This window comes from Saccopteryx leptura, chromosome 3 (genome assembly GCF_036850995.1).
Source record: "Saccopteryx leptura isolate mSacLep1 chromosome 3, mSacLep1_pri_phased_curated, whole genome shotgun sequence".
Taxonomy (NCBI): domain Eukaryota; kingdom Metazoa; phylum Chordata; class Mammalia; order Chiroptera; family Emballonuridae; genus Saccopteryx; species Saccopteryx leptura.
This window is the reverse complement of record NC_089505.1, coordinates 106,105,199-106,130,777: the sequence shown is the minus strand read 5'-3', so window position 1 is coordinate 106,130,777 and position 25,579 is coordinate 106,105,199. Positions and strand designations below refer to the sequence as shown.

Sequence of the window (25,579 nt, the reverse complement as noted above, 5' to 3'; positions counted from 1 at the left end):
GGTCAGTTTGTTGATTTAAATTTACTTGTTCTTTATTTTAAATATTGTATTTGTTCCTGTTTTGTTTTTTTACTTTAAAATAAGATATGTGCAGTATGCATAGGGATTTGTTCATAGTTTTTTTTTATAGTCCGGCCCTCCAACGGTCTGAGGGACAGTGAACTGGCCCCCTGTGTAAAAAGTTTGGGGACCCCTGCTCTATCTGGACATGGTTTGGTAACAATTCCTGCTTCCAAGGGCGGTGGTGAGCGTCCAGTAGGCAGGACTGTGACACTGCTTAACCCCAGCCCTGACACACGGCAGGTAGGTGCTGACGGTGTGAGGGTCTGCCCTCCCGGGAAGCCCCTTCTGGCAGTGGCAGGGGGCCCGCTGTGGTGCTCAGAGGCAGGCTGCCCTTCCCAGCTGCCCCGCCCCACTTGTGAAGACCTTGCTCCTGCCTGTCTGCGGGGCAGGAAGGAAGTGAGGAGGGCAGCCTGCAGCTTCCCCTTTTCTGTCCTGCTCCAGGACCGGGCTTCTTCCCCCTCAGTGCCTCGGAGGAGGGGACAGCAGCACCATGGCTTCCAGCACGGCCATCCGCCAGACTTGCTGCTGCTTCAACGTGCGCATGGCCACCACCGCCCTGGCGATCTACCATGTGGTGAGTGCGGGGCCGGCCCAGGGAGACCGTGCGTGCATGTGTGTTTGTGTGTGTGAGAGAGGGTCCCGTCTACTGAGCCCCCTCCTACTGGACGGCCACTGCTCACCACCTTTCTGTGGGATTCTGCTTGAGTCTCAGTGTCCCGCTCTGTCGCTGCGGGGGAGGGGACTGTCGCAGCCACCTGGGCAGAGCAGTGGGAGAAGGAGAGGTGCTTATTGCAGGAGAACCCAACTCACATTCTCTTTGAAGCTTGGTTTCTGCCTCTGTAAAATGGGACAAAATTGCAGCCACAGGGTCATCCGGGTATGAACAGAACCTCAGACGGGAACGTGCGTTGGGAGGCAGCAGCCTCAGGAGACACGGAGGCTGGGACTGCTGCCAGGATGTGGGGCCAGGCCCCGGGTGCAGCCCGGCTCTTCCCCGCAGCGGGGCCTGCGCTGGCAAGTGGGAATCTGCCTTTGTGCTTCTCACGGGAGGTTAGAACCGTTAGTTTACAGTTCGGGCGAACCACTGCCTTCACCCCCTCAGGAAAACTTGAGGCCTTGTGCTAACGGACAGGGGGTTTGCCTGGCCCAGTCTGTTATGGGGCAACCCGAGGGGGACGGGCCCAGCGGTTCTGCTTTGGAGGCTAATGTGCACCTCCTGGATGTGGAGCCTTGACCCTGGGTCAGTCACAACCCTCTCCCCAGGGCCAGAGGTCCCCCCATCTCCGTGGCTGAAGGTCAGGGTCTCTGCTCTGTCCTATTTAAACCCCCTCCCCCACTGCACAACTCCACGCCATACCCAGTTCCCTCAGGCCGGGGTGCCTTCTTCCAGGGTGACTCATGGCCTGTGGTTAATGGTGCTCTCATGAGCCTGGAAGGACTTCCTCAAAATTAACCGAAGTCCGCAGACAGGGGTGGGCTGCTGTAGACGCTGCAACCCAGCTGCCTCTGCTTCCCGTTGCAGGCTGGGCAGGCAGGGCTGGGGCAGGAGCCTGGCCTTCAGAGGGCAGCGCCGGTGTGCAAATCCTGGCCTCACCCCTTCCTAGCTGTGCAGCCTTGGGCTACTTGCTTAACCTCCTTGGCCCTCGGTTTCCTCCTCTAATCAATGTGCATACGGCAACCTCTGAGAGGCTGCTTGTGAGGATCAAGGGTGCTAACTGCTACAGGCAGTGCCTGCCACAGCGTGAGCACCTTCTCATCAGTCCTGTGCATCAGACACGGAGCCTCCTGCCGGCACACCTGGAGTCAAGCTGTCAGACCCAGGAACGCTGGTTTTGGGAGGAGCTCGGAGGTTGCCCTGCCTACCTTCTGTCAATGCAAGGGTGATTCTCAGAGAAGCAATGGCCCCTGGGCTGTCCCCACACCAAGTCCTTAGGGCCCCTTCAAGCTCTAAGATGGTGCAGCATTCTCGGATGGACAGTGTGGTACTCGGAGAAGGCCCCATGGGAAGCGGCCCCTGGACCCTCACCCACGCTCTACCGCTACCTGGATCCTCACCCACACTTTACCACTACCTGGCTGTGTGACCTCAGACAGGCTTCTCTCTCAGGCCTCAGTTTCCCTTTCTAAGATGAAGGGTGTGGAGAGGGTGTGGACTAGCTCAGAGGTCTTCAAACTTCAGTGCCCCCAGAGGCCAGACAGGTCAAGCGAGTGAGAATAGCAGGGCAGCTGGACCCACGGTGACCCGGGGAACCCATTCTGGGTCCACTAGTGGCTGCTTGGTTTCCACTGATTGTTGCCATGAAGGAATGTGGGCCCTGGCAGAGACTTCTGATGCTTAGAGAAGCAGGGAACACAGGCTTTGATATCATATTTTCTGATGTTTCTATGTTGGCGACTGATTCAAGGTAAAAAAAAAAAATCACTGTGAAGGCCAAGCGGGACCCAGCTGCAGGCTGCCCAGGCCAAGAGACTGCCCTATCAATTCCAGACTCTGTGACTCTCAGGGTTTCTCTTTGATCACGCCATCTGAGGTCCTCACCTGCACATGACATCAGTGACATGACATATATGACATGAAGTGATATCAGTGCCTGTCCACAGAGCTGGAGAATCTGTGGGCAAGTGACCAGGGAAGGCTTCTTGGAGGTGGCGCTATGGGCAGAGACATAGAGTTGGGTGGTGGAGAGTATGGATGGGGGAGCAATGGTTGTGCAGAGGTGTAGAAACTGAAGGACAGCGGCTTGTGCAGGTGAAACTACACAGACCAACCGGGCGGCTTCAGGTTGGATAGCAGGAGGTGGGAGGGGCTTGGAGTGACAAGCGGAAAAAAATATGGACCTTCACTGTTGATATTTTGGGCTGGAGAATTCTTGGTTGTAGGGACTGAACTGGGCATGGTAAGATGTTTGGTGGCACCCATGGCCACTACACACAAGATGCCAGTAGCGCCCTCCAGTTGAGATAAACCAAAATCCTTCCAGCCCTTGCCAAATGTTCCCTGAGGCAAAATCGCTCTCAGTTGAGAAACAGTCCATGAAGTGAGTCGTAGGGAGCCATGGGGTGCTCTAGAACAGGAGGCATAAGAAGAGAGGAGAAGCTGTACGACTGGCTCAAGCAGTCACGTCTGGGCTGGGTCCTTAGGTGATTCCAGTGGGGGATCATCCTCCTGTCCCCTCTGTGACAGGTGTCTGCGTCTTCCCAGAAAGGGTGGGGGCTGGGGGCTTTCCTGTGGCCCAGCAGTCAGATGCCAGGTGTGATATCAGGGCCTTGGACATCTGGATGAAAAAGGAGAAGCCACTCTCCAGATGTGTCAATAGTATTGGGTTGGTTGCCATCTGGAGCCAGTCAAGGGTGACAACCCTGCATATTGAGAGCTATTCGTGGACTTGGCCCCTCTGGGGAGGGTTAAATCGAGCCCTTGGTGTCTTGAGACAGCCTCACACATGGAGTCATCAGGAGCGTTATTACTGGAGGACGGTCCAGTGTCCAATGGCTGGAACGGCCCTTCTCAGAATTTTTCTGGATTTGGGTAGAAGATTTCCTGAGTCACAAATGATTCTAACCCAAACTTACATAGGAGAGTTAGAGAACTTTCTTATGAGACTGATGCGCTGCCTACTGCGCTAAGGAGGCAACTGAGTTAGAGAACTTTCTTAAAGTGGTAACCTTGGTCTTGGCTTGTCTGACAACCCAAAGCATGTCCTAAGTCAATGGCAGGAGATGGGGACCATATAGAAGACCCCTCTGCCCAGGAATTTCTCCCTCCCGAGCCTCTTTTCTCCAAGGCACCTTGAATTCCATTAGGAATGCATTTCCTGAAACCCCCTGCTGTGATTTCAGCCAGTGAGCAACAGGATATGGTGAGGAGGGTTGGCATTGCCCTGGCTGTCTCTGGGGTAGAGGATGGGGAGCTCCCATCGTTTTCCCTTGTTCTCTATTCTCCGTACCTGGTACAATGAGCATTACTGCTTTTTGGAATAAACTTTTCATTTTGGAATGGTTTTGGATTGGTGGAAAAGTTGTGAACACAGTACAGAGTTCCTGTGTACCCCACGCCGGGTTTTCCTCACGGCTCACACCTTACATGGAATAAGGCACCCTGGTCACAGCTGATGCGTCGACAGCGTACACTATGATTTACTGGAGTCCAGACCTTTTGCAGATTTCCCGAGCTCCCTCCTAATGCCTGTCTTCCACTTCAGGATCCACGCAGGTTCGCAGGTTCCATCTCGTCCTCGGGTTCCTCTGGTGCCGAGACAGTTTCTCGGATTTTCCTTGTTTTTGATGACCTTGACAGTTTTGCGGGGAATGGGTGTTGCATTTGTTAAATATTCTTCAAAGGGACCTGTCTGATAGTTTTCTCGTGGCTAGACTTGAGGAAGGTGTTTTGGGGAGGAGGACTGCCGAGGCCAAGCGCCATTCTCAGCACAGCACATCACCGTTGATGTTGACCTTGATCACCTGGCTGAGGCTGTGTCTGTCGGGCTTCTCCACTGTAAAGTTACTGTCCCCCGATGCCCCCCATACTGTCCTCTTGGGAAGGAAGTCACTATGCACAACCCACAGTTAAGGAGGGAGAAGGTGTGCTCTCCTCCTTCAGGGCAGAGTGGCTATATAAATTATTCCAAATTCCTCACGGGAGAGATTTGTCTGTTCCCCTCATTTATTATATATAAATAAATGATTTATGTTTTTGTCAGCAGGGACTCATGGATATTTATTTTATACTTTGAGTTATAATCCAGTGCTACTTTATTTATTTGGTTGCTCAAGTGTACTAATTTTTAAATTGGAAAAAAAAGGAAAATAAAGCAACCTCTGTTATTTAAAGGAGTCTCTAGTGAGTGCAGATATGTTCTCAAACACTTCTTCGTTTTTTTACGTGCTGAGCCCCAGGCCGGGCTCCAGGCCCGAGTCATTCATGGCCTGCGTCCTCCGGGGGTTCTAATCCGTCCAGGAAAAACTGTGATTCTGTCTGTGATGGATGACAGTGCTGGTTGTTATGGGGGCACGGATGAGGGGGTCTTAGCCCAGCCCCAGCAGAGGTGGGGGATTCAGGCCAGCCTTCTCAGAGGAGGCCTGAGTGTTAAAGGTGAGCAGGACTTCGCTTAGTATACCGGGAAAGAAAGGGCATGCCCGGCGGAGGGAACAGCATGCGCGAAGGCTTGGAGGTGGGGAGACCACGTGCTCTTTGGGAAGCCCTGTGGAGCTGGGCTGGAGGAAGGGATGGCTGTGAGGTGTGGCGGGGGAAGCTGGAGAGGTCAGCAGGGGTGGGGCTGGACCAAGTCCCTTGCTTCTTTCAGGCTTCATAGCTACCGTGATGCACCTCTGCTTGGCCCAATTCTCGCTTTTAACGGATGAGGAAACAGAGGTCTCAGAGAGTCCCTGGCTTGCTCCAGGTCACACAGAGGGGGTGAACAGGGGCTTACTCCCTCCTGGCACACAGGCTCCACTGTCACACAGGTGTGTGGCATAAGCCGGTGAGTGAACAAATGAATTCTTTACCCAGCCCACGGGTCAGGGGTAGTCCGAGTTCCATGAGGCCCTTCATGTCTTCTTTATGGTCCATTTCACAAGAAGCTTCCTCCTCCAGGAAGCTTCCCCCCACCCCAAATTTGTCTTCCTTAGAATTTCAGGGGTTCCTCTCTCTGCTCCACTTTGGGACAGAAAAGATCAGAGACTTGTTCTCATCATGTACTCTTGATATAGCCTTGAGCAGGGAAGGGACCTTGCGATCTGATCTCAGTTTCCTCATTCATTAAAGGGGCTAGTGGTACCTGTCTCAAGAGTAACTGTTTCAAAGTATTGAGCTGATGTGGCTCCATTGGAGGGTGGGGGGGGGAGCTGGCAGGCAGTGCCCAGAGTAGGCCCTGAGAGCAGACCACAGAGAACATGCTCCTTTTCAAATATCAGCTGTTTGGGACCTTAAAATAGGCTCCAACTGTCAAATGGGGAAAGCCCCGGATAAGAATCTGCTACATTCGTCGCCTTCATGCTCAGTGCTCCCGTGTGGGGCAAAGACACCTTCACGCCCGCTGCCCACGTGTGGGGCAGAGAGGCCTGGCTCTGTGCTGCTGCTGAGGGTTTGTGCCCTTCCCGGGAGGGTTGGGGAGGCTGGAGGGATAGCGTGGGAGCCTCTGCCTCTCTCCAGCACCGTGGCTGAGGGAACCGCGTTGTGCTCCTCATCTCTGGGGTGGGCATCCCACCCTCTAGCTTGTGAAACGTGGGAGGCCCTCTAGGTCACTGGACTCATGAGGCCAGTGAGGAAAGGCAGGCAGGAACTTCTGTGAGCAAAGCACTCTTCATGCTGCACCAGGTTTGGTGGACTGGTGACAATGGTCCGTCACCTGTGAGAGGTGAGCCAGGAAGGACTAGATTCAAGGCTGGGCCCATCCTGTCTGCCACTACCTGCTTCTCAGGCCCAAAGGAGGGGAATGAGAGGCAGGTGGCGGTTCTGGTCATCAGGGGTCACCTTGGTTGGAGGGACTCACTGCTGTCAGAAGGCCATAGCCAGGGTAGGCACCAGTCTGGGAGAGGCTCCTCCTTGGTGCAGGGGCTGGGAGGGACCCTCACCAGATTAGCTGGTGGCTAGAGGGCAGGGCCTGGGCAGGCCAAAGCTCCTCAGGAAGTGAGGCTTTTATTTTCAGCCCAGGGCAGTGGTCTGGAACTAGGACTTTGTTCTGAGGGCACAATGACGCCCGTGTTGGTCTCCCAGGGGACCATCCTGCCAGGGCAAAGTGGGGGGTGGGAGCAAGAACGCCTGATGAGGCCTGACGCTTACCAAGGAGCTGTGCAGAGTGAGGGAGCTGACTCCTGCCCGCCCAGGTCTCAGCCCTGCTGTGTTGCCAGTGCCCCCTTCCATCCTCAGTCTTCTCCCCTGTCAAATGGGGCCCAATCACCATGACCTGCAGGGTCATTTGGAGACTTAAAAGAAACCAGGTATGAGACATACCTGGCACTTCCTGAGCACCCCACAAGTGGCAGCTGCCACCAGAGCGTTCACTTGACAGAAGAGGAAACTGAGGCTCAGTGAGGCTCCAGAATGTGGTGGGGGAGGGATTTGGGGTTGAAGGGATGTCCGCTGTAGTAGCTGGGAGCCTTGTTCTATTAATTTTTTTCTTTTAAAATATTTTCATTTAAATATACAGTGTGTCCGTAAAGTCATGGTGCACTTTTGACCGGTCACAGGAAAGCAACAAAAGACGACAGAAAATGTGAAATCTTCACCAAATAAAAGGAAAACCCTCCCAGTTTCTGTAGGATGATGTGGCAGCATGTGCGCATGCGCAGATGATGATGTACACCGTGTATACAGCAGAGCAGCCCACGGCCATGCCAGTCGAGATGTGGACGGAACAGAGGAAAGTTCAGTGTGTTCTGTGGCTCGCTAAATTCTAATCCGTGACCAAAGTGCAACGTGAATATCGATGTGTTTATAACAAAGCACCATCATTACTCGGTGGGATAAGCAGTTGAAGGAAACCGGCAGTTTGGTGGAGAAACCCCGTTCTGGTAGGCCATCAGTCAGTGACGAGTCTGTAGAGGCTATACGGGATAGATACCTAAGGAGCCCTAAAAAATCTGTGCGTGAGCCCACATCGAACTGCACTGAATAGGTATGAAACTGGGAGAGTTTTCCTTTTATTTGTTGCAGATTTCACATTTCTATTGTCTTTTGTTGCTTTCCTGTGACCAGTCAAAATTGCACCATGACTTTACGGACACATTGTAGTTGACTTGCATATTATGCTGGCTTCAGGCGTTGACCATAGTGATTTACATTAATATACTTGATGATGTGATCACCACAATATGCATAGTAACCATCTGTCTGTCACTGTGCAGAGTTATTACGATATTACTGACTAAATTCCCTGTGCTCTACACCAGTGGTCCCCAACCTTTTTTGGGTCACGGACCTGTTTAATGTCAGAAAATATTTTCACGGACCGGCCTTTAGAGTGGGATGGATAAATGTATCACATGACTGAGACAAGCGTCAAGAATGAGTCTTAGACGGATGTAACAGAGGGAATCTGGTCATTTTTAAAAAAAAATAAACCATTGTTCAGACTTAAATATAACTAAAACGGAAATAATGTAAATTATTTATTCTTTCTCTGTGGACCGGTACCAAATGGCCCATGGACCGGTATCGGTCCGTGGCCCGGGGGTTGGGGACCACTACTCTACACTACATCCCCACGTAAATAATTTTACAACTAGAAGTTTGTACTTTTTATTCTGGGAACCTTGTTCTCATTAACATGGAGCCCTCATGGAAAGATGCAGTCTCAACGTCACCTGCATAACGGGGAACAATGGGGCAGGTAACAGAACCTGCCTCACAAGGCTGAGGTGAGGGTGAGGGGGGTGTCGGTGCTCAGGGGAGGGCCTGGCCTCTTCGGAATGCTCGGGAGTATAAATAATAATAATGCTTATTGTCATGGGGTGGGGCTGGGTTTGTTCTGAATGTAAACAGGGAAGTAATGGCTTGTGGGGCTAGTTTGCGGGGTGCAGGCTGCTTCCCTGCATATTCAGAAAGTGGAGGAGGTTGGATGCGTAGGCCAAGCCTGAAGGCTGAGCCTGAATCTGTGTCCCCAAATGGCTGCCCATAAAAGGAGGTTTGATGACTTACTCTCCACCCCCAAGAGTGGCAGAGGCCCCTGGAACTTTACCCTCAGCCCCCCCCCCCCCGGCTTTCCCAGATGGTCCTGGGCCAGAGCTAGCTGCTCCCTGTCCAGTGCTCCTGCCCTGGCACTTTCTCTGCGGCAGGGTAGCAAACAGTGGTGAGCGCCATCTAAACTGCGTGCTCTGTGACCCCCTGGCTTTGCACGAGCTGTGTTTTCTGGCCCGAGTGTTTTCCTCCTGTCCCTGCCTGCCCCAGAGTCACCACCTTTGTAAAACCAGCATCTCCTACATCCTTCCACCGGCCCAGCCACACGCCATCCACCATTTCCTGGGGGCCTACTGTGTGCCTGGCACGTGAAACACCCCATGTCATGGTTTCCCCGAGAGAAACTTCTTGCAGTTTCCTGAACGCATCTCACCCATTTTTGCTCCTGTCCCTGCCACTCCCTCTGCCTGAAACACCCTTTCCATTGTCCTTTTGGAGACATCTTTAAGACTTGCCACCTCTCAGGAATGGAAGCCCCCCACTCCTGGCCCTGAGCTCCCAGGGCCAACCCCCCCCCACCCCCCCACCCCCCCCCCACCCCCCCACCCCCCCCCACCCCCCGCCCAGGCAGCCCCCCCTCCCGGGCAGCTCCCCATCCCTCACCCCCACCCCTGCAGCGGCTCTGTGATCATGGTCTGGAAGCCCAGCCAGGGTTTGGCTGGCCTGTTTCATTTCTGTTATCTCCAGGGTCTGACACAGACTAAGGGCCAGCAAGTCTCTAATTCATTTTACTTTTGTAAACCTTTTACTGATGTGTAACTGGCATATCGTAAGGACACATCTGGATGAACTTTGACAGAGTGAACACACCCGTGTCGCCTACGCCCAGATTAAGAAATAGGACAGGACCAGCACCCGGAGGCCCCTAGTGACCTCTCCTCATTGACTTCTTCCAACACGTGCGGTTCTAGGACCACACGGGAGTGAGATCACAGCGCGTTTGTGCCGGCTCCTTTCTGCCAATGTTATGTCTGTGGGCTTCCCCCCATGTGGCTGTGTGCAGCCAGCTCAGTCCCCTGCCCCTCATCAGTAAAGTACTCTGTTTCATGAATATCTGACAATGTATTGGCCGGCTCTCCTGGGGGGGTGGATGTGTTAATATTGGGTTTCCAGCTGGGAGCAGTTAGAATAGAGCCGCCGCTGCCACGGGGACCTGCCGTTTACTTTCCACACACAAGCGCTTCGGCTGGCCAGTCCATCTCCCAGAATCTTCATCTCTGGGAGCAGACATATCCCACCTCACCTACTCTACACCACCGTCCTACTAGAGGATGGATCCTTCTCTCTGGTTCTGCGGATGAGGCAGCTGAAGCACAGAGAAGTAAAGCGGCCTGGCGGAGGGGACACGGAGAAGTGGGGCTCTGCGAGGGGGCGCCTGGCGATGCTATCTGGGCTGCTGGGGGTGTGCTGGGGAGACAGTGCTGCTGGAGAATGGCCCCCACCTGGTTGCCCCCTGATAGGCTGTGACAGGAAGTATGGGGTGGGGTGGGGGAGGGGAGCTTCCTCTTGCTGCTGACACATCTGTTTCTTTTCCCCCAGACAAGGGGGAGGGGGCGGGGAAAACAGGGTGGGCCTGGGAGGTTGATAGTAGTAATGACGGTGGCCTAAAGTGTGCAGGAGCCTTTCAGTCCCTAGACCCTCAAAGCGGAAGGCCAGGATGAAAAGGGAGAGGGGCCAGGAAAGGGTGTGCACTTGGGACGCATTTTGTAACCCGCCGTATCTGTAGGGGAAGAGTTGAGGACAAGCCTGGGCCTGATTCCTTGTGCAACCTCTGCGAAGTCGCACACAAGCCCCGCTTTCCTCGTAGGAATGGGGGGGGGCACCCTGACCTTTCAGACTTGTTAGGAGAAGGCCGTGAAGTTCACGGAGGAGAACGTGCTCTCGCACTGGCTGGCACGCAGTAGGTGCTTACTGAGGGCTGTGTTCTGTCCGTTTAACCCCCTGAAATCTCTTGAGGCTGGGTCCTGAGCCCTCCCCCCGCCCGTGGGTCACGAGAGAGGGCCCACATTCTGGAGAGGGAATGGGTATTTTTTTTTAATAATAATTTTATTTTTTTAATGGGGTGACATCAATAAATCAGGATACATATATTCAAAGATAACAAGTCCAGGTTATCTTGTCGTTCAATTATGTTGCATACCCATCACCCAAAGTCAGATTGTCCTCTGTCACCTTCTATCTTGTTTTCTTTGTGCCCCTCCCCCTCCCGGGAATGGGTATTTGAACCTTAGAACTGAGAGGATCTTTGTCCCCATGGTTTTCATCACCGCCATGATATCATGGTGTCAGCAGCACCATCACCATCAGCAGCAGGATCGAGACTGTGTGATCACGGCCCGGTAATCGCCACTTCCCGGCATACCTACCGGTGTTACCTCTGTCACCGCCACCGCGGCCACATCCACTGCCGCCTCTTCTGTCACCACTCACATGCTTATAGCTGTCACCACGCTGCAGACCCAGTGACATGCAAGCCAGTCTCCACCTCAAGCACGGTCACCACTGTGAGCCTCACCTGCTCAGAACTTTCATTACATTCAGCCATGGCGTTGCCGCCATCATGGCCGTGGCCGCGGTGGGTAGTGCCCCCACGTCCCCCACTGCCCCGGTTTTCCTCTCCTCCTAGGAACCCCTGCCCCCTTTGCTTCAGCTCGAGCTGTGGTTGTTCTTCGGAGCCACCATGAAAACAAATAGAGGATCTCCCGGCGTCCTGGCCACTTGCCCCACTTCTCAACTTAAGGAAGTTGTGCTTGTTATTGAGAAAGAAGGAACAGGGTGGGGGTGGGAGTGGGAACAGAAACCAGGGAGAAGCAGAAAGGAGAGATAAAAAGGGGAATGGAGAGTGGCGGTGGCAGTGAGGGTGGCTGGGCACGGCTGGGACAGGCACGGTCACACAGCCTGAGCCCGGACTTGGCCTTGGGAGAAGGGAGGCCGACTCCGGCCCTGCGACAGTCTTGCTGGGTGACCTTGAGCTGCTTCTGTATTCTCTCTGAGCCTCATTTCCCCACTGGTAACATCCCCTCTCTTGGGGCAGAGGCATTGTCGCCCCAAGGTCCCTGGATCTGCAAGGCCAGGCTCCGGACCTTTGCACATGATGTTCCTTCTTCCTGGAATGCTTTTCTCTCTTCTCTGGTGAAAACTCCTCTTTCTTCTTTAAAGCCATGCTCAAGCTTCTCCCGTGTTTGAAACACTCCCTGAGTCTTCCAGACAGTGATGATCACTCCATCAGGAACCCTAAACCCCCTGAGTGTCCCCTGTCATGACTCTGAACATACTGGTCACCCATCAGGTTCCCCCCAGGGACTGTGACACCTGCAGGCTGGGGTTAGTGGCTTATCTAGATAGCGCCTGGAGGTGGTATGTGCTCAGAGAGTATTTACTAAGTGAACAAACAAGGGAAAGAGTGAATCCACACAGATTAATGAACACTGCCCGACAGTGCTAGTTTATGGAGTGCTTACTATATGCCGGGCTCTGTACCAGATGCCATTTGACTTGATAGCAACCTTACAAGGCAGGTCCAGTTATTACCCCCATTTCTCAGACGAGGAAACTGAGGCCCAGAGAGGTTTGTGGCTTGCTCAAGGGTATATATCTTAGGTCCGGGACTATCAAAATCCAGCACCCCAGCTCTCAACACCATGATCTCACCATGTAGAATTAAGGAATAGTGAGTGAGAAGATGCTATAATGGAGGAACAAGTGGGTGAGTGATGCTGTATGCTTGGGCTTTGTAGGAGGAGTGAAGCCATGTTCCAGGAAAGTGAGGGTCACCGCCCAGCCAGGCCCTCTGAGCTCGGGGAGGACAGCACTGTATCTAGGTGGAAGCCTGGTGGGGGTAAGAGGGTGGAGGGAGGCGAGGGGAGAAGGAGGGCCTGGGAAGTCGGGACTCCTGGGGTTTCCAGGCCTCTCCTAGTGTACGCTGTAGGTAAGCCAGGTACTTTTCCAGAACTGTAAATGACTCTTGGTTCCAGACTTGGGCGGAGCAGAGCGCAGCTCCGGGCTGGGAGCCTGGCTGTGACGTGCCACAGTGTGCAAAAGTTCCACTCCTCTGACTCTCCTGTGGCCCTGGGTGCAAATGGGGTGACTCTGCTCACTGACGGGAGGGGGAAACTGAGGTCAGGGAGGAGCCAGGACCTGGCTGTGCAGGACAGCAGGGAGGCCGCCCATCATACTCTAGTTCTCTGTCCTGAGCTCTGAGCGTCCAGGGCTGGGGGAAGATGGGCAGAGGGTTGGTGGCACCAGGGCTGGGTCCCTGAGCAGCTACTCAGCCCTGAGTGGAGCCCTGGACCCTGGGAGCACAGGCACCAGGGTTCAAATCCCAGCCAGGCCACATGACACAGAGCCCATGGGTTCTCTCTGAGCCTCTCTTTCCTCACCTGTAACACAAGGAAAATATTGCCTTTCTCACAGAGTTTGGGAATTTACATGGGAGTGGGGAAGGGGGCAGCCCCAGGCAGAGCCAGGAGCCCAGGAGATGCTGGGAGGACAGAGGAGAGGGGATGAGAAGGAGATCAAGGGCCCTTCAGCCTGGGTTTGAGTCCCGTTCCTGAAGACTCCGAGCCGGGAAACCTTGGACCTCTTTGAACCTTACTTCCCTTATCTTTGAAAAGGGGGTGAGAGAATTAAGACTAGTCCCTTCACTGGGTTGTGGGAGGATCCTTGGAAGGGTGTGGGCGGTTCACCTGGCCCAGGTGGAGTCAGGCTGTGCGAATGTCCCTTGCTGGGGTCACAGGACAGTCAGGAGGGGTGGTCAGCGTGCTCATGGCAGGACTGCAGGCACGGTGGCGGGGTCTTGAGAGATGTTTAGGGTAAGAAGTGAGGAACTGGGGGGAGGTGAGAAGGTTTGAGAGTGAGCAGTCGTCTTTAAAATGGGATGATGCTCAAGGTGAACACTAGGGTCTCAGGATGACGATATTAGAATTTATAAAATATTCAGTCATATTCTTTGTTAATCTCTGAAATTTTTTTGTATGTATGTTTCATGATGTTTATGATAAACCAGGATAGTAGCACGTACATGTAATTTAGAAATGAAGAAATATAGAGGAATGTATTGAAGAGGTTCACTGACATAGGTGTGTGATCAAAATATCCGAGCCGTCTGGGGTCAGGGCTAGCGGGGGGGTTTTGAGGTGTTTTGGGGGACAGGGAAGGCACCAGGACAGCACTAGGAGACTTAAGTTTCACTCTGTCCCAACTTGCTGTGTATCCCTGGGCAAGTCCCCTAACCTCTCTCAGTTCATAAAACAAGCAGAGAGCGCTTATAAAATAAATGGACAAAAGCTCTTTTGAACAACTGGAGGTTGGGATTGTCTGAGTCTGAGCTTCATTCCAAGTCTCAGACAACCCGGGTTTCTTGGGATTTCAAAAGTCTTTTTGTGCCACACCTAGGCTGGGGACTGGGCCTTCTGTGGAAAGTTAGGGGCCTTTCTAAGCCCTGCTGTGACTCTTCTGTGTTCTGCTTGCACACTCCCAGGGGTGAGGAGCTCACCGTCTTGCAGGGAGCTCTGTTCTGTCCTGGACCGAGTTGTTGTCTGGAGGGGCTGAGGAAACAGCTGTTCTCTCTTAGGGCTGTTTCTTGTGGGTGCCAACCACAGGCCTCACCACATTTGCCTTGTGCTCTGGGCTGCTCTCAACCTTCCTGGTAAAACAGAGCCCATTTGGTTCCCCCAGTGGAGGGGGCAGCTAGAGCAAACTCGCTGTTAGCCCCCTGGTACCCTGCTCCTGGTACAGCCTGACCACCCCTTGCAAGCTCACACCCGCCAACAACAGATTATGTTTGCTGAGCATCTGTTGCCAGGCCTCATGCTCAGTTCTTTGCAAATACAATGCAATGTATTCCTTACTAAATCCAGAGATTGCCATTTTCCAGATGAGAAAACTGGGAAGTAAAGTGACTTGCCCAAGGTCACATGATGACTTGGATTCAAACCCATCTCTGTCTGACTCTGGAGCCCAGCTCTTCTTTACTCTTCTATGCCAGCCCTTTCTGCTCCACTAAACAGGATGTAACATGGCAGGAAGACTGATTGAGACCTGTGTCTGAGTTAAGACATCCCAGCAAGGAGCTAAGACATAGTCAGCAAGGATGAACAGATGATGGGTGTTGGGTTGCCATCAGCTGAGCATGAGTTACCAGTGTAGGCCAGATTAATAAAGGTAGGGCACCTACGATGAGGGAGGAGATAGTCTTGTTCTCAGTGTGGGTGGATGCCCAGAGAATTGTGTGTGTGTATGTGTATGTGTGTGGTGGGAGAAGGGCAGGACACAGACACACAGAAGATTGTGAGTTTTCTGTGGCTGGAAGCATTTAAATAGAGGCTGCACAGCCAGGATTCCTGCATTTGGAAGTGGAAGGCATAGGCAAGGTGACCTCTAAAGTCCTCCAGTTTTGTGACTGGACTTCAGCAGTTGCTAAGGCCACTCCAACACACATACCCAGCAGCTTTGCTCCTTTTTCCATTATTCTCAGCAGGGGTCCCCTATGGGGACGGGGCTTATTAGTCCATCTGTCCATCCTTCTATCCATTCATCAAATGAAACATCCAGAGCAGTGAACAAGAGAGACACAGCAACCTACGGTCCAGTGGGGATAATAGTAATACTAACAGAAAGCACAGACTGAGTGCTTATGATCCGCCAGGCACTGTAAGTGAATTATATCCCATTTGGTCCCACGACAGCCCAATGAAGCAGGTGTTGTTATTATCCTCATTGTTATTCTCCATCATTGCAGATGGGGAAATTGAGGGGCCGTGAGGGGTGTGTTTTGAAGGGCACCCTGGAGGATTCCCGGGTCGGATGTTCCCAGGCCTGTGTGGATGACTCCATGAAACTGAAGCCCTCTGCTGCTCAGATGCTGTGACTAAGGTCCCAGGAGGCACAATGCCCGTTGTTGTAAAAGAGGGTGTAGTGGAGGGCCCAGTCTCAGCCCACTACCTCCTCTTCAAGACTGGCCTTCAGCGGTCCCAGTTACCGCTTTAATGAGAACGAGTTTCTCAGGGCTCTCCTGGGATTTTCTCATTTATGCCTTGTAATAGTCTCCTAAGGTAGTTATTAGATTATCTTCATTTTACAGAGGGAGAAACTGAGGCACAGAGAGGTCAAGTAATTTGCCCAAGCTCACAGAGCTGGAAGAGAAAAGAACCACAATCTTGAGCTTGTACAGAATGCTCTACTGACCTGCTGTGCCATCTCCTCTAGGACCCTGCTCACAGGCCCCTGACTGGACTGCACACCTTGGGGAGGGAGGGGCTGGCGAGGGGCGGTGCAGGCCCCGCTGACCTACCGATTCTCTGTTCTGCCCCCAGATCATGAGTGTCTTGCTGTTCATCGAGCACTCGGTGGAGGTGGCTCACGGCAAAGCCTCTTGCAAATTCTCCCAGACGAGCTACCTCAGGATTGGTAGGTCCAGGGAACGGGAAGTGGGAGCCGGGGAGGAAAGCGGGGCCCTGGGTGGACCAGCTAGGGTTTGAGGCCCTGCCCCTTCCCCTCTTGGAGCCTCAGATCTTTCATCTGCAAATGGGCTGTTCCACCGGTCCTGACCCCAGGTGTGGGAGCAGGTCGGATGGCCCTTTGCAAAACCTAACCAACTTAGAAAGATGACTGCAGGACTGTCCTGCTTACACCCGGCCATGGCCACCCCTCGCACTAGAACAACATCGTGACATCCGGCCCCAGTCGACGGCGCTGTCTGCAGTGGTCACTTGGACCTCCAGGCTCCCTCCAGGTTTCTGCACTGACCACACCTTGTCTTCGGTCCCTGCCTGCAGCTCATAGTTACCGCTTCAGAGGCCTGTCCGGCCCTCACCCTGGTTAAAGCAGATGACCACACAGGCTGCTCCTCCCCCTACCCCAGCCAGGACCCTTTGTTATATTCCCTTGTGTTATCCAAAATGTTCCCTTTGCGTCTCTGTAGCCTCTTAAGACTGAGAATGAGGAGAGGGCGAGGCCTGGGCTTTCTTGTTTACTGTCATAGACCCAGACCAGTGGTTCCCAAAGAGTGGTCCTCGGAGCCCTTGGGGTTCCCGGGGGCACCTCTGATCCCTCACTGCTCTCCCTTGCCTTTTAGCTGACCTGATCTCCAGCTTCCTGCTCATCGCCATGCTCTTTGTCATCAGTGTGAGCCTGCTGATCGGTGTGGTCAAGGTGAGGGCCCCATTGGGGGAGCGGAAGGGGAGCCAGGACTTGGGGAGCCCCAGCTGCCCTCAGGCCCCCTCCTAATCACACCCCCTGGGTGGGCAGACTTGGCTGCTGAGACGGTGGGAGGCGGGTATTTTGGGAGACTTCACCTGCAGCCTAGAGATCATCACAGGTGACTCCTTTTATAACACAGATGGAGGCAGGGAATTTGGCTAGACTAGAGAAAGGAGGAAGAGCCACTTTGGGGAGTGAGGAGAGGGGAGAATGCAGTGGGTTTTGTCATACGTGAGCGGAGTCAAAGCAGAGGGGAGAGTGTAGACACATCCAGCTCAGTTCCATCTGGCGAGTGGCCGAGAGTGAGACAGGCTGTGGCTCGGCCTCCTGTGAAGAGGAACCACCGGTCCCTTGGCCCCAGGGCGGCAGGAAGCCAAAACCGGAAACAGGGCCTTCCTGGGCAGACAGAGGCTGGCACTCTCAGGCCAGGAAGAGGAGTCAAAGGTTTGGTGCTAGTTTGGAATGTTTCTACCTTGCATGAAATGTTACCCTCACCTCTGGCTGAGGCCATTCTCCTAGCCCTGCACCCCCGGGATGGATTCCACCTTATGTGGATGGCTCCTGGGTGCTTAAACAGAAACGCAAACGGTCCACCTAGAAAAATGGGTTAGCCCATCCCTGGAAGCTCCGAGACTCAGTCTGGGTTGTTTCGGCCACCTCCTGAGTGATTTTAGACAACCACCTGAGAAACCACAAAACCACCCTTTCTGTGATTTTGTCTCCAACTGTGGGTTTCTAGGCAGTGATCCTTGTCACAATGGTCACTTGCTTTCAATCGAAGCAGAGGGACTTCAGCCTCAGCCGTTCAGGGCCCCTTACCATAACCGAACCAGGCTTTCCGGGAGCTCCTGCGTGCGGGAGGGTCTGACCGTTCCAGCGGCGCAGGCTGTTTCCCACGCAGGGCCTTCGCTCCTGCTGGCTCCTCTGTCTCCAGCACCTGCCCCCTTTCCCTCCTGCTGCTTCCCAGATCTACTTTGGTTTCCCCACCTCCAGGAAGTCCTCTCTGATCCCTTCTCATCTGTAAAATGGCTCATCCTGGTTGAGTTCTTGAAAAGAAATTGAGTCAAGCCTGCTCCCAGAGTCCCTGGAGCACTGACTGCTGCAGATGGGAACTTGCGTGTGTCTCCCGGGACACCGAGGCTCCTTGCCCTCAGGGCCTGGGTCTTGCCTTCTCCCTGAGTCCAGAGCCTCAGTCAGGAGAGCGTGTGGATCCCCATGGAGTAGGATCCAGGAGGGAAGGGAGCTGCTGGTGAACGGGCTCAGGGGGACATCAGGCTGCACAGGGAAGTGTGCAGGGGGCGGGGGACGCCCTGACAGTGCTGGGCCTGCCTTCCAGAACCGGGAGAAGTACCTGCTGCCCTTCATGTCCCTGCAAATCATGGACTACCTGCTGTGCCTGTTCACCTTGCTGGGCTCCTATGTGGAGCTGCCTGCCTACCTCAAGTTTGCCTCCCGGACTCGGACTGTGAGTACCCAACCCTGCCCTCCACCCACCCGGCTGGGAAGTGGGAGGAGCCCAGGTGGTGACAGGAGGCCCCCAAGACCCCTTCCTCGTTGGTGGCCTGCAGCAAGTCCCTGAGTTCCTCCAAATCGTCCCGAGCTCCTGCCTCTGTCAGATGGGCCTGTGATCCCGCCTGCTCAACGTGCCCGAGCAGCGTTAAGTGAGGGGTGTGTAGAGGGTGCTCACACGTGGTGAGCACTCAACAGATGCCGGCCACGGTGAGCCCGCAGCAGAGGAAAGGGCACAGGCCCCGTCTCAGCCCCCGGCCCTGCTTTGTCCCTCCTCTGCAACCAGGTTCTAAAGGAAGACGCAGATTAAAGCCATTCTGAGCACCTGCAGTGGGATGCCGCTGATGGCGCCCCTCTGACCTGGCTGGCTCCCCAAGGCTGCTCTCTCTCCGCACTTCCCCTGACTGTTGTCCTTGAAAAGGCTGGGCAGCTCCACTGTGCAAGGGCTCTGGGTGGGGAGTCAGGTCCCTGGTTCTAGGTCTGGGGTCTGCTCTTGGCCCTTGGTGTGATTGTCTGAGCAGTGGACATCCATTTCTTTCTGGCAATGGTGGATCAGAGGGTTTGGTACCTTCTAGCCAAGGCAGTCTCTCAAGCGGAGCCCTCCCCCTCCCATGTGCCCCACAGTACCAGGGCCTCTGGTTGGGGCTTAACTGCTGGTCTGTCTTCCTTGTCCTTGTCCTCCTAAGCGCCCCTCCAAGGTCCCACTGATGACCCTGCAGCTGCTGGACTTCTGCCTGAGCATCTTGACCCTCTGCAGCTCTTACATGGAAGTGCCCACCTATCTCAACTTCAAGTCCATGAACCACATGGTAAGTCTGGGCCAAGGGTCTACTCCTGTCACTGGCTGTGTGGCCTTGAGCAAGTTGCTTCCCCTCTCTGTGCCTCAGTGCATAGGCTGGGCTGAGTTACTTAGAAGTGAGCATGGGAAGAGGATTCTTGCATGAGAGACTTACTGAGGGAGAGTGATCAGGAAGAACCTTAAAAAACAGTGAGGGAGACGGGTTAGACACAGGGAAGAAGCCAGGCAGACATGTGGCTTTCAGAGTAGCCCTGCCCGATCCCAGAGGGAACCCTGGGGTGGGATTTGCATTGCAAAAATAATACTAATTTTTTTTTTTATTATTGTCAAACCAATTCTACCCAAGCACAGTAACTTAAAACAATAAGCAATCATTATCTCACACAGCTTTGAGGGATCAGGAATTTGGGAGCGGGAGGCTGTCCACTCCATTTCAATTCTGCACCCTGTGCATCTTTAATAAGGCTGCTTGAGCATCCTGCTGTCATGGCTGCTGGGTCGCGCCCCCCCCCCCCCCCCCCCCCCAGTGAGTATCTGCGAGACAGGAGAAAACTGCTATGTCTCGGAGGCTGCACTCACCTCTTCCACCTTCTATGATCTGTGAGAAGTGAGTGCCTAGGTTTGGCCCCCACTCGAAGGAGGGGAAATGAGCCCTACATTTTGAAGGGAGTAGTGTCAAAGAATGTGTGCACATAGTTGAAAATGCCACAGAGGCGACGCCATGGTGAGCAGTTACCTGGCATCTGTGTGTGAGCTGCCCCTAGGCGACGAGGCGATTTCCCAGGTGCTTCAGGATTAGGGCTGGGGCACCGCCAGGTAAGGGCCACCGGGGCAGGCAGCAGCTGTCTCTGCTTCCCTTGGTTTGCTCACCTGGCCCACGGGGCTGATGGTAAGTAGCGCCTGCCTCACAGGCCCCTCACAGGATCAGCGAAGATAATGGCTGTGCCACACCATGTTCCTGTGCGTGTGGAGAGCAGGCTTGTCATTCCTCCACGTGTGTCCAGAGGCACTGATGTAGCCCCCTCATCTGTTGCAGAATTACCTCCCCAGCCAGGAGGGAATGGCTTATAACCAGTTCATCAAGATGATGCTCATCTTCTCCGTTGCCTTTGTCACTGTCCTCATCCTGAAGGTGAGTGTCCCCTCTCCATGGCTCTGAGAGGGGCGGTGAGGCTGTGGGGCCCCAGCTCACCCATGCTGGGCCATTTGAAGGCAGGGAGGTGTGTCTCCTGCCGCCATCCTCCCTGCTCTCGGTTCCTTACCCAGCCCTCCCTACACCAGCTCCTCTGAGCCGGGATTCTCAGGGACAACCCATTTAGAGGAAGTGGATCTGCAAAGACCACCTGCATTCAGGTATCAGGGACTTGATGTTTAACCCAGAGAGACCCTGATCTAGGGAAGGAGGAACTGTTCTGTCTGGAATTATATTCAGAAGGACCTGGGTTTGAATCCCACCTCTCCCCTCACTAGCTATGTGGTCATTTTTCAAGTCACTTCTCTCTGGGCTTCAAGTTTCCTCTGTGAAAGGGACCTAATGAGTTATGCTTTGCCCATATCACAGTTTTATGTGATTCAGGCACCAAAATGTAGATGGGCCCTGAGGTCATGTTACTAGAGGTTTAGTGATGAGAATGAGGGAGGGGAATGGTTTTTACTATTCTCTGGGGTGGTCAGACCCAGGAGATAAAGTCCAGTTTCAGGTCCCAGTTCTCAGAGACATAGTGACAGACTGGGCTGTATTAAGGGCAGCACATACAGGAGGCTGAAGAAGCAGAGGAACTCTGTCAGCTGAGGGAGTTAGGAAACCAGGGCAGCTCAGCCTGGAAGAGAGATGACTTGGCGGGATGTGATTGCTGTTTCCAAATACTCAAAGGACTCTCATGGGAATCCTAGAGGCTGCAACGGGGACCTGTGTCCTGAAGCCACCAGGAGGCCAATTTGATGCAATAGAAGACAGGGCTTTAAAAAAGTGTTCTTATTCGACTATGAAAGTAATGTACATTCATTGTAGAAATTTAGAGACTACAGATGATCAGAAAGAAGACAATCACGGCCCCCCACCCCTCAATCCACCACCACTCCCTGAGACCTGGGTGCACTCCTCTTGGTCTTTTTGTGGGTGGGTGTACGCAGACATCACTGCCTCCTTTCTTTGGAGGCCCTGAGCAGTCTCTGGACTCACCTAATGCCAACCTGCAAACAACTCTACTCCTTTTAACCTTGCCTCAAAGTACAAGTGCGTTAGTGATGTATATACAATGAAAACTTTCCTGAAGCCTTGGGGGCAACCAGTGTGAGGGTTTACATCACACACTCAACTGGAGAAGAACTTCTCAAACCCCACCACACAACCCCGCCTCCCCCCTCTCCTCCTTGGGTAGGTTGGGGTTCTCTCTGGGCCCCTCACTCTGCCTCACTGGCCACCCTCCACCTGCTTGATCTTCCCTGGCCCTTCATACTTCATTCTTTTGTAATTCATTTTATTTATTTTTGCCCCATTAAGTCCCCATCATGAGACTCCATAAAACAAAAGACCTTCCAGAGGACAGGACCCGCGCTTCTTCCTGTGGGGCAGAGAGGAACTGTTGACTCGTTCCCTGAGCATGCCCCTGGGACTTTGTCCTCCACACGGAGCTGTCTCTGCAATTCTTACGTCAACTGCTAAGAGAAAGCAGTTGTTTACAGCCTTTAACATATATCTATATCTATATATATATAGATATAGATATATATATATCTGTACATATAATTTTTTTTTGCATTTATAAACATGGGGTATTATTGTCTACACTGTTTTGTGATCTGCTTTACAAGATAACTTATCATAAACAATTTCTTTTTTTTTTTTTTTTTTTTTTTTTTTTTTTATTTTTCTGAAGCTGGAAACGGGGAGAGACAGTCAGACAGACTCCTGCATGCGCCCGACCGGGATCCACCCGGCACGCCCACCAGGGGCGATGCTCTGCCCACCAGGGGGCGATGCTCTGCCCCTCCAGGACGTCGCTCTGCCACGACCAGAGCCACTCTAGCGCCTGGGGCAGAGGCCAAGGAGCCATCCCCAGCGCCCGGGCCATCTTTGCTCCAATGGAGCCTCGGCTGCGGGAGGGGAAGAGAGAGACAGAGAGGAAGGAGGGGGGGGGTGGAGAAGCAAATGGGCGCCTCCCCCATGTGCCCTGGCCGGGAATCGAACCCGGGTCCCCCGCACACCAGGCCGACGCTCTACCGCTGAGCCAACCGGCCAGGGCCATAAACAATTTCAAACAAACCTTTTCCAGTCCCCAGGGGCGGACAAGCAGGATCTGTAGGACTATTGGCAGGGGGGTTGGAAGGGAGCTCAGAAGCCTCCAGAAAAGCCCTTCGTGCACTGAGTCTGTGGGGCAGTAAAAAGGGAGATACCTGGAGGACCTGGCACTGGAAGGTCAGGCACTGCTCAACCCGAATAAAGGTCCGAGCAGCAGCCGCTGACCGCTGCCTTCTGGGGTGAGCCGGGACGCCCCAGGAAACGCCTGGCACTGTCTCAGGCCTGCTGGGGCAGCGAGGGGGACGGTCGGCAATGCGCAGCCTGACCCGGGCCTTTTCCAGGTCTACATGTTCAAGTGCGTGTGGAGATGCTACAGGCTCATCAAGTACACGAACTCAGCGGAGGAGAAGAGCAGCCCCAAGATGCTGCCGAAGGTGAGCCTGGTGGGGGAGACGAGTGTTAGCTCTGCCGCCTACTGCGCCATTGAGGGGCGAGTCTCTCTCCCTTGCTGTGCCTTGCTTTCTCCACGTGTAAGATGAGGGTTTGACTAGAAGAAATGTGAAGATATCATTCAGCTTTGATATAGTCTAGGGTTCTTTCATTCACGCACGCATGCAATATTTTTTGCCTTTTACTCTTTGTTGGCCTCATATCCAGCCCTGGGGGTAGAGAGAAGACTAAGATTCTACCGCATTCTAGAGGGGTGTCTAGTCCAGAGTGAGTCCAGACACAGAAACCTAATCACAACTCAGTGAGATGCACGAGGACAATGGGAGCTGGTTTCATCTGGGGTGTCAGGGAAGGCTTCCTGGAGGAGGTGACATTTGACCAAGTCCTAGACTGTCAGATGATACAAGTTAGCTGGAAAAAGGGAAGAAGCCTTCAAGCAGAGGGATGAGGTGCACTTAGAAAGAGCTGATTGGAGAAGTGATAGGAAAAAGGCAGTTGGTTTAAATTATTTGTAGCTCACTTCTCTCATCTGAAAAATGGGGATTGTATTAGTCTCAAGACTTTTTTGGTTGCAAGTGGCAGAAACCCAACTCAATTTGACTTAAGTTGAAAAAGAGAATTTATTAGTTCATTGAACAGGCTTGGGCCTGGCTGAGTCCTGATATCTAGTGATCTCACCTTTTCCATTTCTTGACTCTACTTTTCTCACTGTTGGCTCCATTTTCAAGCAGCCCTTTCCTTCTTTCCTCATGGTGGCAAAATTGCTGCCAAAACCCCTAGGCTGACATCCCACCTTCTCAGCAACCCCCAGCAGAAAGGAAGTCTGAGAAACATGTCTGATTGGACCAGCTTGGGTCACAAGCCTATCCCCAAACCAGTGACCATAGATAGCCAGGGGGATGAAATTCTAGTTTGAGTGGTGCCACCTAGGTCACATGTCCACCCCTGGATGGGGTCAATTTCTCTGAAAGTACATGGACCGAGAATGTTTTTCCAGGGAAATTGGTGTGTTATCCAAACAAGGGGCCTGATGCTGAACAGGCTAGAGGCAAGTCTGTTCACGGCAGGAACAGAAATTGTATCTGTCTGGTGCATGCCATGCCTAGCACACAGTAGGTGCACAGGCGTGCTAGTTAGTCATCATCATGCTTTTGTCAGAGGTGTAATTCCTTCTGGCCAGTCCTCAACCCTCATCTTTGTCCCTCCCAGGTGGTCCTGCCGTCCTACGAGGAAGCTATGTCTCTGCCACCCAAGACTCCGGAGGGGGGCCCGGCGCCTCCCCCATACTCTGAGGTGTGACAGCGCCAGGCCCCAGCCCTGGTGCTGGGAGGGGCGGAGCTGCCGCCTCACAAGCAGCTTCTTCCCTTTGGGGGCCCCTGTGGCCTAGATGAACCACCTGGCTGACTTCAGGACAATCTGCTTGTGTACCCCTCGCTGGCCTGCTTTTTCTGCGGGGCCTGGGAGATGCTCACAGTTGGGTCAACTCTTTAGGCTAAAGAACTCCTCGGATCTCTCAACGATTCAGTCCGACGACACTTGGCTTGTTTTGATCAGCTCTGACATTTGTTTAAACAATTGGTTATTCTAAATTCATTGAGTTTGGTTAAATAACATTCAGCTGGACCAGTCTAACCAAGTGGCTGACAAATTAACAAAAAAACACAATTTGTCAGTTCAGTGAAATAATTTGGTCAAATTACAATAGTCCGTTATACTGGTTTGTAAATAATTGTCAATTCACACAACAATTCAGTGAAGTAATTATCAGTTATTCCTCCCCACAAAATCCATATGCTCAATTTCTTCAAATAGCTTCCTTAAATAATTACCAAGTCAGCCGACCCAGTCAATTTAGAATAGGGATTATATTTAATACTAAAAATATCAGATTACCCCCCAAACCATCCAATCCAATAACTGGCTGCCCACTCTGGTCAATTCAGTACTTCTGAATAGCTAAATAATTGTTAATTCAAATGAAGAGTCAGTCAGACCATTGCCAAACCATCATTCAACAGCTAGTTTCAGGAAATAACAGTACTTTTCAGTAATCAACAGTCCCTTTGAGCACACATTGTTTTGCTGAAGAGTTGTCACTGTCAACAATCAGTCACATGTGGTCAGAGCAGTCACATAGCAGTGGGCTCCGTGAAATGGGTCACTCCAACCATGGTCATTTCTAGTAACAAGTCATCAGTCCATTCTACCTACTCCATCCGTCACCAATTTGATTGTAAGTGACCCGGTTCTGCCTGATGCTTGTGGTCAAGCAGAAATTCAGTCCTAAAATCAGGCAAATCCTTTTTTGTTGGACTAAATCCACAAATGAGTTCAGTCAAATCAGGCAAACCTTTTGTGGGTGCAGACCATGCTGTGGGGGCTCACGTTGGTGGTGCTGTAAGGAAGGTTTTTGCCCCAACACCCCCTCTTTCGCTTGCTTCCCTGAGGGCTGGGGTTCCTGAGGAGCGGACCCAAAGGCGCAGGAGGTAGGGCCACAGAGGCAGGCCCTCGGGTTTGTTGGCGGGCCCAGATGGAGAGGGCGGCGCACGAGGCTCCCCGCCAAACCTGCTCCCGTCATTGCTTTCTGTGACGGGGAAGAAGTTTCAATAAAGCAGCAACATGCTTCTCTCGGGTTGGTGTG

At 53.1% G+C, this 25,579-nt stretch overlaps 1 protein-coding gene across 1 annotated transcript; it reads left to right on the top strand.

Moving 5' to 3' along the window:
* Positions 1–449: 449 nt before the first annotated feature.
* LAPTM5 (lysosomal protein transmembrane 5) lies at positions 450–25,570 on the top strand. The gene is made up of 8 exons (XM_066375668.1): positions 450–637; positions 16,054–16,147; positions 16,815–16,891; positions 18,276–18,404; positions 19,135–19,257; positions 20,284–20,379; positions 22,830–22,922; positions 24,148–25,570. The coding sequence occupies exons 1-8, from the start codon at positions 554–556 to the stop codon at positions 24,235–24,237; spliced, it is 786 nt and encodes a 261-aa protein (XP_066231765.1). The 5' UTR covers positions 450–553; the 3' UTR covers positions 24,238–25,570.
* The last annotated feature ends 9 nt before the right edge of the window (positions 25,571–25,579 follow it).